The sequence below is a fragment of the Chiloscyllium plagiosum genome, unplaced genomic scaffold, assembly GCF_037043375.1.
Source record: "Chiloscyllium plagiosum isolate Xiang-an unplaced genomic scaffold, Cpla_swu_hap1 HiC_scaffold_39, whole genome shotgun sequence".
In the NCBI taxonomy this organism is placed as follows: domain Eukaryota; kingdom Metazoa; phylum Chordata; class Chondrichthyes; order Orectolobiformes; family Hemiscylliidae; genus Chiloscyllium; species Chiloscyllium plagiosum.
Window position 1 is genome coordinate 23,517,197 of NW_028270177.1, and position 13,140 is coordinate 23,530,336.

Below are 13,140 nucleotides of genomic sequence, written 5' to 3' on the forward strand. Positions count from 1 at the left end.
CTTTGCGGACTCATATAAATCCTCCACAATATTGAAAGTTTAAAAAGATTTATTTCTGTAGGTACATCGTCTACAAACCAATCAATCAACCATCAGACTGCTCCATTAAATTCGAGCACAATGGGTGTGTATCAGTCAGGATCACAAACTGTGCCGGCTTCAGTAACGACACAGCCTATTGTCACTACACAGGTAATGACAAAATGGTGTAATTTGTTTACTTAAACACAGCTCAATTGACTTTAGTTTCCACTCTTAAGCATTGGAACAATGCTGTGCAGTTCATTTTCAGTTGTCTTGAAGGAATCTGTTATTTCTTTTTCGCTAGTATGATGGAATGCCTCATGATTTTTTTTAAATTGAATAAATTAGTGTGGAATTGAGACCCAGAATCTGCATTAAATTAGCAGTTAGAATGTGGAAATTGGCCAACTTGTCTATTGGTGTTTAGTTTTCCTGGAAACAAAGCAATTCTAAGCATCAATCTAAGTACCAAAGTTTCATCAGAGGATTTTGAAGTTATTTCTAGAATGTCTTGAAGGAAATTGAGTTTTACAATTACAGAATATCTAGTGATATATTAAAAACCTCGCATTTGAATTCATTACAGTTAAGCCAAATTCTATATTGAATAAAGATTTCTGTTGAGGATTAATTGACACACTACTGTCAATTGTAAATTAAGAAAGGTTGCTGTGTAGCAATATATTGGTGAGATCTGATGTTTCACACATGACCTCACCAGTTCTCTGCTCTGAGACTAATTGTAATACCTCAATCTGTTGTTCAAAGCAAACCACAAGTCAGATTTGAGAATTGGGTATAATTTGCATATTTTTCACACGATTGTTTGTGTTTGGAATTCTCTTCTTCAGGTAGCAGTGAAGTCATAGGGAATATTCAAGACTGAGTTAGACAGGAAAGGGGAGTCAAAGTCACAATCAGATGAACCATAGTGGTGTGGGATTGATGGACCGAATAGCAGATTCCTCCTATTTCCTGTGGTGTTGTCCGACAAGGGAGTACGATACCAGGGTGTTTTAAGTGCATTGGCTTGCAAATCAACAGATTAGTGAATAATTGATATTTAACTGAGAATTTGTAATGCCGTTGAAGAGCAGTTTTGGATTGTTATACTGTACAGACCTTTGAGTAACTGATTCTGCCAGCTGGTGACCATTTTCCACATTTTTATCTGGGTGAAATTACTTTTGTGTACTCCATTGTGATGGAAGCACCTCACATGCTCAGTTTTTATTCTTAATTTTGAAAAACTAATTTGATTTTATTGAAGAACTTTCCTTTCTGCTAGGGTTTCGCTGCTAAAGATGTGGATTTACCAACGACTGTGTCTCAGAGTTCAGGTGGAGTAGGATACAATGCAAGACAGAATCCAAGTCTAAGTCGCTATCAAAACAGACCAACTGTTTCTGTGCTTTCCGGTATGCTTTCCGGTTTGAGATCTTTAATTTCTGTTTTTCTTCAGCAATTTTTATTTTAACCATAGAAGTTGTAATTGATCAAGAAGACCTCGATATGAGCAGTATTTTTACTAGAATGTAACATTAATTTGCTACCATTCAGCCAATTGATTACATTCACCATCTATCTAATCAAATTAAGCCCTGAAGAAAGCTCACTAGAAGAAGAGGAAAACTATATGATTGAATTTAATTTGTCTCTCAGGCAGCCCAAGACTCACTGCCTCCTTTGTTGCATTTAATTTTTTGCCACATTGTCTTAAGAATCTTTCTTCCATCACTATGCTTCGAAGTTGGTTTTAAATATTTTTCACTCCCTTTATGAAGAAGAGTCGTGCAATACTGGTCATGAACTTATTGTTTACAAATTTAAATGCTGCTGCGTTTGGCTCTACACTTGTTAAACTCATATTCTTGATAGTTTCCCATAAAATGTTGCAACCATCTCTGTCTCCTTTACAGATTGGAAAAACTACGATTTCACCTATCTTATTACCCAGATTCATGAGACGAGGGATTCACCTTCTTGTTCTTCTTTGTACTGCTTTCAGTTTTGAAAGGTCTTCCATTTTCATTTCAGTGATCAGAACTGAGCATAGTACTTGAGGTTGTTTTTATTGGAGCATTGTGCAATTTGGTCATGAATTCCTCTGATTTGTATTCTAATATTTTAATTCTGTTGGCTTTGGGACTACAGTTGGTCATGTTTAATACTGATTCAACTAGAACATTATTATTCATTTAACTTCATATTGAACTGTTTCAACACAATTCATGAAGCACATATCCTATCTTTCATGTGTGCCAAGGATCCTCCTCTACTACTCTCACTGGTACGAGTTGTTATCTATGTTTAGGTCAATTCTGTGTCCAGACCCTTTTTTGAATTCCAATCTGACGACTTTTACCGAAATTAATAGCCATTATTATGGAACATCATCAATTAATGTTTTTTTTTGTAACCCATGTCAGCAATATTGAATGATTAGTGCACTTGAGTTGGATTGTTTTTTCCTTAAACAATTCATGCCGGTTTGTTAGCCAGGACTTTTCCCATTTCATCCTTGTTGGCTGCTATTTACTGAATTTTTGTAGAAATACTCCTCAAGCTTGCTTCTGATGCATGATTTTTGCAGAGTTGAAGACTCTGTTGTCTGCGTGCTCTTGTCTTTATTTCTGAACAAGAATGCACCATCAGCCTTTTGTCCAAACAGCTTGTAATTTCCCTATCATTCTCTGCACAGTTTATTTCAACCTGCTTCCACCTCAAAAGTACTTGACAACATCACTGAAAATGTAAATAATCCTAAAAAACACATTTTATTTGTTTTGCTTTAATAGGATGCTCACATCACCTCCCATTTCCAAAATCCCCTCAGCCACATTATCCATTTCTGTTCTGTGAAGCTTCAGGAACTGTGCTTTGAGTCTGTGCTTTTCACTGTTAGATTTGGGAGCACCAGCTAGAAAAGGAAGATTTATACTTCTCTGAAATGTACATACATCCTTTATTCTTGTTGGGCCTGGAGCATAAAAACATATTTTGGTGGTTGGTTAGTTCAGTTGGCTGTTTTGTGATGCAGAATTATGCCACCAATGTGAGCTCATTTCCCACACTGGCTGAGGTTACTATGAAGACACACCTTTCCAACCTCTTCCTTCACCTGAGGCATGCTGACCTTGACCTGATGCGCTTTTCCAGCAACATGCTCTCAACTCTGATCTCCAGCATCTGGAGACCTCACTGTCTTCAAGTTACACCACCCCCAGTTGTGTCTCTCTAATGAGAGACCAGCCTTTTGGTCTGGTAGGACTGTAGTGACTTTAACTTCAAATACAATGTGTTTGCATTGATATTTTCCACGCCCCTCAGCGTGTTTAAAGTCTGGATCAGGTTCCTGTCAATCATTTCTCCACAACTTCAGTTTCTGAGCCTGCCCTGTCCAACAGGCGACATAGTAGAGGTGGAGAATACAAAGCTGCCTACATTATTCCAAGTCTGATCTCAGTGTGGTGTTGAAAAAACACAGCAGGTCATACAGCAGCCAAGGAGCAGGAGAATTCACCCTTCATCATGGCTTATCTCCAAAATGTCGATTCTCCTGCTCCTGAGGAGGCTGCCTGACCTGCTGTGCTTTTCCAACACCACACACTCGACCGATCTCCAGCATATGCGGTCCTTGCTTTCTCCAATTCTGACCTCACTTTTGATTACGCAGGGTTATTTGAATTTGTATTAAAGTGCTTTTGAGATGAATTGTAGTGATTAACTTTGCGGATTCAAGCTTCACACTTTAAAGTTCATTCCTTTTCCAGCTATGTTGAGCGTCATCTTAGTTATGCACTCATGAACTGTATCTCTACTTTCAAGTATCTAATGCTGTAACTTTTATTTGCATTAAGATTAATTTTGTTCTTTAGGCCATGTGCAGAATTAGTTCTTTTTTTTTGACTGGTGTTGTTCTTGGTTATGTTCAAAATCTGGTCAAATGACAATCATTTCAGAATATTAAAACAGGAGCAGCACTGTCATGTTTAAGAATCATGTAAGCTGCACAGGACTCCAATTAGAATGTTGCAAAATTCCACTCAATCCTTCTCCCTTTCCATGTAAACGTTTTGTATTTTAATATTGATTTTTATTTTTGTTCACAAAATATATGGTTAGATAATCATTTGTTAATTCCTTTGATGGAATGATCTTTGACTTGAAATTTGAAATATATTTTCAATTGCAACACGGGCTATTGGACAAACTCGTGTGAGGTTACTATGGAGGAAACTGTTCTACCTTTGAAATCATGATGAGGAATTTTGTAGCCCAATGTAATAGTGGTTATTCCAGTGTTTTCAGTCAGATTTTAAGTAACCAAGACTGCATTTTGTTCATTTTAAAAGCCGATTTGTTATGTTCCTGTTTGAAACTTGTACTTGTGGAACTTTGTCGGCTGTGCCGATGTTTCCACTTAAACTGGAATTGGAATTTCCCATGATTAATGCGCCATAATTTGCTGCACTCTCTTTTCTTCTTCATTTTTGAGCAGGTCTCTTAATCACCCCTGATAACTAATTAAGGGCAAAATTGCTTGTGTTGTGACCACCTTTTTGTTTATTCCAATCAGTACTATTATTATATTTAACTTTGGTAAAACATTGTTTCTTTTTAACTTCAAATTTATCCAGTTGTAATATGTTTTTGTGACAGATATCAATAGTATTGTCATTTTTACCTCCAGTGGCATGGCAACATTTAATTGAACTTTTTTTGAAGTTTAGAACATTTACATTTAATTCCAAGTGTGATTTTGTTTAACAGTTGTGGGAGAAGATCATGCACTTCACAAATTTTAGATAACATTAGTATGCTTCATTGTTTTGGAATATTTGTGGAATAAATTTTAATTAGTATCACCAATATTGATTTTTGAGTTTAAATATCATAATCAACAAGTTTTGACCGAAAAGTATTGATTGGACATTTTGGTTGCTGAGACTTGCTTGTTTAGATTAGATTCTCTACAGTGTGGAAACAGGCCCTTTGGCCCAACCAGTCCACACCGACCCTCCAAAGAGTAACCCACCCAGAACTATTTCCCTCTGACTAATGCACCTAGCACTATGGGCAATTTAGCATGGCCAATTCACCTGACCTGTACATCTTTGTACTGTGGGAGAAAACCTGAGCACTCAGAGGAAACCCACGCAGACACGGGGAGAATGTGCAAACTCCACACAGACAGTCGCCCAAGGCTGGAATCGAACCTGGGACCTTGGTGCTGTGAGGCAGCAGTGCTAACCACTGAACCACCGTGCCGCCCCAATTAATTGAAAAAGGTTTTAACAAAATTCAGAAAAGGGATTGATTTACAAGAATTGAGCCACTAAGTAGGGTAAAGGAACCTTATTGTTCTGCTTATAATTTCTCAAATATTCTCTTAAAGTATGCTGTTGTCATTGACCTATGCAAGGAACTGCAGTCCTGTCTGGTCTCACTTCTGTGGTCTGTCCCCCTTCTCGATGTGCTCTCAACAATGTTTCTGGAAAAAACAAGACTATCTGGAATGAGATGAGGCAGTTAATGATTATTATTGAAAAGGAAGACAACTGGTGATATAAACAATGATTGCTTATCTTATCTACTTTCAGCAAAGGAGCTGTGCCAATAATTGCATTTAGATTGGGTATTCACTGGAAAATAATTTGGTATTGAGAATTATTTTTTTCTGTTTGCAATCAGTGTTTTTGGACAGACAGAATAATGATACACAAGGAAAGTAATGATCTTCAAATTGATTGGTTGGATTCCTACTAGGTGTTTTTTGTTTATTAAGTGTACAGGTGAAGGAAATTGTCCTCTCTTCAGTGTCCAAGTCCAAGATGATTTATTACTTGTAAACTGATATATCATTATAAAATCTGAATGTTCATGAAACAATGGATCTGCTTTTAACAGCAGTGAAAGTTGTTATTTTTTCTGGTTTATGTTGATACGAGGCAAGATTTCCCAAAGTGAGGCTGGAACCCTAAGTGGGATGATGAGCTGAAATTTTGGCATCTCTAAGTCTGAGCCAGCTATGGCTATTGTGGAACCATTACCAAGTTATAAACAACTTCAATAATTCCTGTTCCCCCCCCAAAATAAAATTGGTTTCTCAGTTCACGTTGAGAGTATTCCACAATCTTAAGGGGGGGGGTCATGGGAAATGTTTAGGAAGCACTGTACTGGAACCTTTACGATAAGCAAAACAAGTCAGTACTCGTTCTCAGTTCTGGCTAAGGACCTCACATCATGCAAATAATTGGATTTATGTTTAAATTGACACCAGGACACCTTGTACTTCTCAAATAAAAATGAAAATTGCTGGAAAAGTTCAGCAGGTCTGGCAGCATTTGTGGAGAAAAATCGAGAGTTAAAATTTGGGTCGGCTAACCCTTCCTCAGAACTCAGAACTGCTGAGCTATTCCTGCCATTTCTGATTTTGTTTCTGAATTATAGCATCACAGATGTTTTGACTTTTGTGTTTTTTAACCCCATCTTAAACCAATAAATCTACATTAATATTTTCCAAATATTTTTATGCAACATCTTCTGATGGTAGGTTTTGAAAGCGTGGTTGGAGGAAAGTTGAGAGCCTTGCATTTTGTATTTTGTAGTTTACTCGTTGTGATAAATGCTACCAATAATGCCAAAATGATACTGAAGAATTAGGAAATATTATTTTAAGACTGAAATGTAAATGAGTATTAAATGTTTAATTGAATTGGTGATAGATAATCAACATTGTGTTCCTTTGTTTGTTTGAAAGTGAAATTTTACCTGAAAGAGCTAATGATATCAGCTTGAAAATTTAGTTTCAAACTTTGAAAGAGAGTACTCAGATTGTTTTTAAAAAATGACAAAATTGCTGTTGTTTGATATGTATAGTTCAGTACTTAGCAGTCAATTTATCTTTGAGTAAGATGTTTCTCCTTCGTGCACAGGAGCCATTCCTCAGTTAGGAAGAACTGGACCTTCTCAGTTAAGACCAGTTGATACTGGTAGAGCAATTCCAAATATCAGCTGTAGTCCCTCTCAGGTGAATTTAGCTGTACTGAATGTTTCTACAAGTGCGAATGAGCAAAAGTTGGTGCAGAAAAATTCTCTAAAACCTCTTCAAACAACTCTGATCCTTAACCATGCCAGTGGAATAGGTTTTAAAAAACCATCTGGAATAACTTCTCTATTGTTAAGAGTGCAGTTCTGAACTGGAGCTCTATCACTTTTATGCATGCTTGGTTGCTGCTTTTCCCTCTTCACACAAAAAAACTATTTATGATCTGCATTCTGAAATCAATAAATGCAGTTAGCATACTTGGTTCATACCATTTGAGTGATGTGTAAATAACTAGTTTAAGATGCTAATTAAAACCTGACCAAATGCTTAGTGAACAAGCAAACTATTCTCCTAGCTCATTTGGCTTGGTGTCAGCACTTATCTGACTGTAATCCTATGAACTACAAAAATGGGCAGTCTGAAGTTTGTATGTCTCTATGAACCTGGAACAGCAGGTTCTCAAGTGCAGTTATTAGACAAGATTATTTGAAATGTGCATTGTATCCATTATCTGTTTGAGTTGGTTGGTGAAGTATTGATTATGGTTGTATCATTCATTTTGGTAAATATAGTAATCAATCTCCAGAAGGCTGAGGTTAACTCTCTGGTGATCTTCACCATTATGAGTAGTGTGGAGGTGATGTTTCTAGTTTTGGAAGTAACCAAAAGTAGAGGCCTAAGATACCATATAAGCACTATTTTGGGAGGGTATTTTACCCAGAGATTTGCTATAATGTGGAATTCTAAACCACAGGAAAGAATTTGGGCTATAGTGTTTCAAGGAAAACTAAATAAACACATGAGGGAGAAAGGAGTGGAAAGTTTGTGTGTTTATTGATTAGATTAGATTAGATTAGATTCCCTACAGTAAGGAAACAAGCCCTTTGGCCTAACAAATCCACACTGACCCTCTGAAGACTAACCCACCGAGACCCTATATTTACCCCTAACACTATGGGCAATTTAGCATAACAATTCAACTGACCTGCACATCTTTGGATTGAGGGAGGAAACCAGAGCACCAGGAGGAAACCCACACAGACACTGGGGGAATGTGTAAACTCCACACAGACAGTTGCCCAAGGTGGGAATCGAACCTGATCCCTAGTGCTGTGAGAGAACCTCTGCACACCTGAGAAACTTAGCTGAGTAATTCAACAAGTGATTTCTAGAATTACGTGATGAAACAAATCCTGTTTGTCTCTCATTTATTTGTTAAAATATACATTGTTGGTTGACCATCAAACTCCATTTGGTGTTTAGTTGACAAAACAGTAGAGTTGTTATAGAGGTCATCACAATACAAAATAGCATTGGACTGAAAGTTCAATCAAGGGGCCGCTCTTTTTGGAGACTCAAACAGAGGAAAAATATTTGTTTCTTCAATCCTATGCTTCTAAAGTGAATGTTGTGAGACAGCATTCTCCCAAATGAAGATAATCCAGTCCATGTATTGCACTGTATAAAGAGTAGCAGTCTCAAAATACAGTGCAAATCTTAAGGTATTGACAGATAAAATGCTGGTGTCACAAAAATGAATAATTATGTACACCTACTTCAGATTTACATAGCACTAAAAATAATCTCTCTATAGTTTTTGTTATGGGTAGTTTCTGGGTTGTACTTAGATTCAAAACTTGATCTTGTACTTAAGAAGATGTCACTACTATGAAAAATACTTGAATGTCGATTTTATGCTTAGGATCAATGTGTACTTTTTCCTAAACTGACCCAAAATTAACAGGTTACTGTAAGTATGATTCAATTAGTGCATTGGAAAGCCTCACCATTATATTTTTAGTTATTTTCATTTCATGCAGTGCACTGTTAGGGAATCTCATTAAAGGCCAGAATTTGCTTCCATTCATTGCACGCTTAAGATTTCCATTTTTTTCAATTTATGTGCAATTATTTTAAATTATTAATTTCAACTTTATTCTTCTGCCGAGTTGCAAAACCAAGATACATAAGCTTGCAATTTTCAATTTTATTGACAGTTTTAGTTTAATGTCTTGATACTGGTTTTCTCCTAAATTATTTTGAAAGGAAGAACTTCTTTCCCCACCAAAATGTGAATGCTTTGGAGCCTATCTATCAGGTTGAAAATTGGAGAAATATTCTTTGCCTAGTTTTTCAAAACTCCCAGCTGTGAGTACCGGTATATTTTGCATGGAGGAGATGTAGGTATAGCAGGACATCAGGGAATGGAAGAGAAGAGACAAATAAGACACAGTTTGAAAGAAATTTGTTAAATATTTCTGGAGGCAGGGATGGGAATGGCAAGATAAAGCAACAGAAACAGAAGAGGGACTTGGATTGCAGTAACTGAAGCATTGACATCTGATTGATGGTAAGAAGAACAGAATTCCATTATCCAAAGAGTAGCATGTAAAGCTGGGAAGTTGATGACAATGCCATAAAAGGATTAGAATTTATGAAAGGAGAATGCTAAAACAAATTTACTTGGCAGAAGGTAACCAGAAGGTGAACAATTTGCACATTTTGTGCAGGAGATAAATTGGAGCACCACCTTTTGGATCAGTCAAAAGCGTGGATGATGAAGGGAGGCTCCTGATGTCATTTGTGAAACTAATTTTCAAGACAATAAAGACACATTTGAAGGTTTAATCCTTTGTAAGTTCTTGTTGTGTTCCTGACAAATCAAGCAGAGAGGAACTTCATTTCACATTGAAAATTGAGCTAGAATACGGTGCATGTGGTTTCTTGTGTGTGCAGCATGACCTTTAAATAATGTTAGAGAAGCCTAATGTTTGAAGTCATTGTGATTGAAAACTCAGATTTTAAATTCTTTGCAAACAGCATTGTAACAGAAAGGTACTTGCACCTAAGTTTTATGAATTTTGTTTTTTTCTGTTTCTGACCTAAGTTGGAGGAGTGGACTGCTAGGTGGCAGATCAGGTTCAATACAGAGAATTGTGAGCTGATGCACTTTGGTTATGGGAAGGACTTTGAAATATAAAATAGGTGTACAATAGGTGTAGGAACAGGAAGATCTGGATGTACGTGAGCGCAGGTCACTGAAGGTGGCAGGACAGGTGGAGAAAGTGTTTAATAACGCATACAGTATTCTTGGCTTTATTAATTGGGACAGAGAGTACAAGAGCAGGGAGGTGATGTTGAACTTGTATAAGACACTTGTTAGACTTCACCTGGAGTGTCATGTACCATTGTGGGTGCCGCCTGAGGGGAAAGATGTGAATGCATTGAACAGAGTACAGAGCAATTTACAGGAATAGTTCCAGAAATTATAAAATTTAGTTCTGGAAATAGATTGAAAAAGACTGTTCTTTCAGAGAAGAAGGCTGAAAGGAGATTTGATTTAGTTTTTCAAAATCATGAGAAGGTTGGATAGAGTTGATGGGAAGGAGCTGTTCCTGCTCATTAAAGAAAAACAATGAGAGGGCATAGATTTCAAATCGTGTCCAAATGAAGCAAAGGTGATGTGAACAAAAACTTTTTCAACACCCAAGTAGTCATGATATGGAATGTACTGCATGGAAATGTGGTGGAGACACTTTCAATTGAGGCATTCAAGAATGCATTGGAGATTACTTAGATTGAAATGGTGCAGGGATATGGGAAAAAAGCAGTCGATTGGGTAATAGAAATGGTGCAGGCATGATGGGTCTATGTCGTAATAATTGTTTGAAGTCTTGGTGAGCCATTGTTAAATAAATAACGTTATTCTCACTGCTATCACCACTTCCAAAAGATTGGAAAATAATGGAATTCTGAATAAATGATGTGGATCAAGTTTTAAAGATAAGTGTTACTTGCCAAATTACAATACACTTACATTTTTATTGGCAGGCACTGTTTTATTTACTTATATTTAGCAGATAATGAATGTGTGCAGTAGCTTTTCTTTCTAAAGTGAACTGGAATAACAGACTCAATGGTTTTGCAACGATAAATTAATACTTGATTTGTCATGATGATGCATACTTTCTAAGAAAGACCCTCGTCAGATGAGGTCTGTTTTCAGCAAAGACATGAAAGAAGGCAATGAATCCTTATTGATTCTGCCTGTCAGAACAGCACAAACCATTTTTTGCAGACTTCTCCAACTGCCTGGCAACAAAAATGTAGATTCATATTTGTAAGATCTTCATTGTAGTGCAGCCCTGTATCTGACCTTAATTCCCTGAAAGACAGACACAGCTACACCGTCTTTTAAAGTTTTAACTCTTAATTACTCTACTGAAGAAGAGTCACTGGACCTGATTTATTTTCATAGGTGCTGCCAGATCTTCTGAGATTTTCCAGCAGTTTCTCTTTTTGTCCTCCTAGGTTACTATTTTAAAAACCTAATAAAACCTTTAGAGCCTTTACTGGGGCCTGACTTACTATCTTTTTCTATTACTTCTGTGTTCATATCCAATGGAGAGGACCTACCTGACATGCTCAATATTCAGGATATTAAACTGTCCATCAAATTTGCTGAGGTGTTTAATGAAAATTAACAGGCTAATGTGTAACATTTTAAAAATGTTTTTTGGAGGAATTTGCGTTTTGAGCTATTCATCTCCAACCATTTTTTAAAGACTAATGTGAAAAATTCATTTTCAATCTTAGGTAAGTTATTTTTCCAAATCCTTCCTGTGAAAAAATAGTTCAGAAAGTGCTTCAAATAGTTCAGAAAGTGCTTCAAATTGCACTATGTGCCATCTTATGATAAACCAGGTTATGGATGATTAGGCTAAGAACACAACCCTGAAATGTTGAAGTTGAGATTATTACCTTCTTATGAGTATGACCACCTTCCTGTGTATCAGTTTTGATTCCTGCCAGAGGCTGGTTTTCTCCTCCATCCCTAATCTGTTTTATTTCTTGTGCTTTCTTCTGATCATATCTTGCTCAGTTTCTGGATCAAAGCTGTGGAAGTCTGGCATTGTTGTTTTCTGAACGAAAGCTCTGTTCACAAAAAGTCAATGCCATTATCTGACATGATTCATCGTTTTACGAGGCTGATGTTAAGGAGCAGTTTGCTGTCAGGACACCTTGTTTAGGTTCAGTGTATCCTCTTCGTATTGCTCAATGCATATTTGTGTCATGTCCATTTTTATCAGCGAAATGCTGGGAGAACAATTTGAGTCTAAAAATGTTGCTGATGATGAGAGTGAAGGCATTTGTGTTGGTTAAATTAGACTTCACACTAGTCAGCAGGCAATCCAGAATGTCAGGTATAACTCAGCAGTTGAAAGTAGATTCTGTCAGTTGGAGCAATCTCAGATCAGTTATTTTAAGTTCACATTCCCCATTCGGGAGACCAAGCATGAAATATTTTCATGTATCTGACATGTAAATATTTCATATTGGGAAGAAATTATCTAAGCATTTTTAATCTCTGAAGTATTTAAGTAAATATTTGGTGATTTCTTTCTTTGTCCTCTTCACGCTTGCAAAACCCAACAAACCTTGTTCCTGTCTTAAATCATTTTAAAAACATATCTGAACTACCAAACAACAAAACTTATTAAATGTAAATGAGGAATCTACTAGAATCTTTCGTCAAGTTATTTCATTCAACTCTGTAATGGTATTAAAATATAATGGTGAGGTTAAGGAATGTTTTTCGTTACAGACTGTGTGAATTTCATACTTCAGTATATTTTTTAACTGCTATATTATTTTCTTAATTTCAGCAAGTGCAGCCCAGAGCACAAATATCAGTAACAAGCGTCCAGCAATCTGTGAGACAAACCATATTACTTCAAAGAAATCAAAATGCATTGAAGCCGGATCTGGGAGCAGTCAGTCAATCTTGTCACCATCTTCAATCACTTGTCCTGCAGTGGTGTCCTCATATAACAGTATGTCAAAAGGTACTACTTTCATTAAACTGAGCAATTAACATTGAAACAAAATTTTGTGCAAAGCATTTGCTGGAAGGTTTAGACTGAATGGATTCTAATGTGCATTCATCTTTGAAATTGAGAGACATATCTTTCAGTTATATGACTAACATAATTGCACATTAATAAGTTCAGCCTTTGTTAAAAAACCAAACTTTGAGTGCAGCACTATGTCAATGATGTTTTCCG

General features: G+C 36.6%; 1 protein-coding gene across 3 annotated transcripts in view; it reads left to right on the plus strand.

The window, feature by feature from the left end:
• znf280d (zinc finger protein 280D) overlaps positions 1 to 13,140 on the plus strand; it is a 128,847-nt gene that overhangs the window by 50,907 nt on the left and 64,800 nt on the right. For all 3 annotated transcript variants that reach the window (XM_043677476.2, XM_087981129.1, XM_087981128.1), the window contains exons 4-6: positions 62 to 192; positions 1,313 to 1,442; positions 12,742 to 12,921. In XM_043677476.2, the coding sequence (XP_043533411.2) occupies positions 62 to 192; positions 1,313 to 1,442; positions 12,742 to 12,921 (441 nt within the window). The remainder of the gene's footprint in view (positions 1 to 61; positions 193 to 1,312; positions 1,443 to 12,741; positions 12,922 to 13,140) is intronic.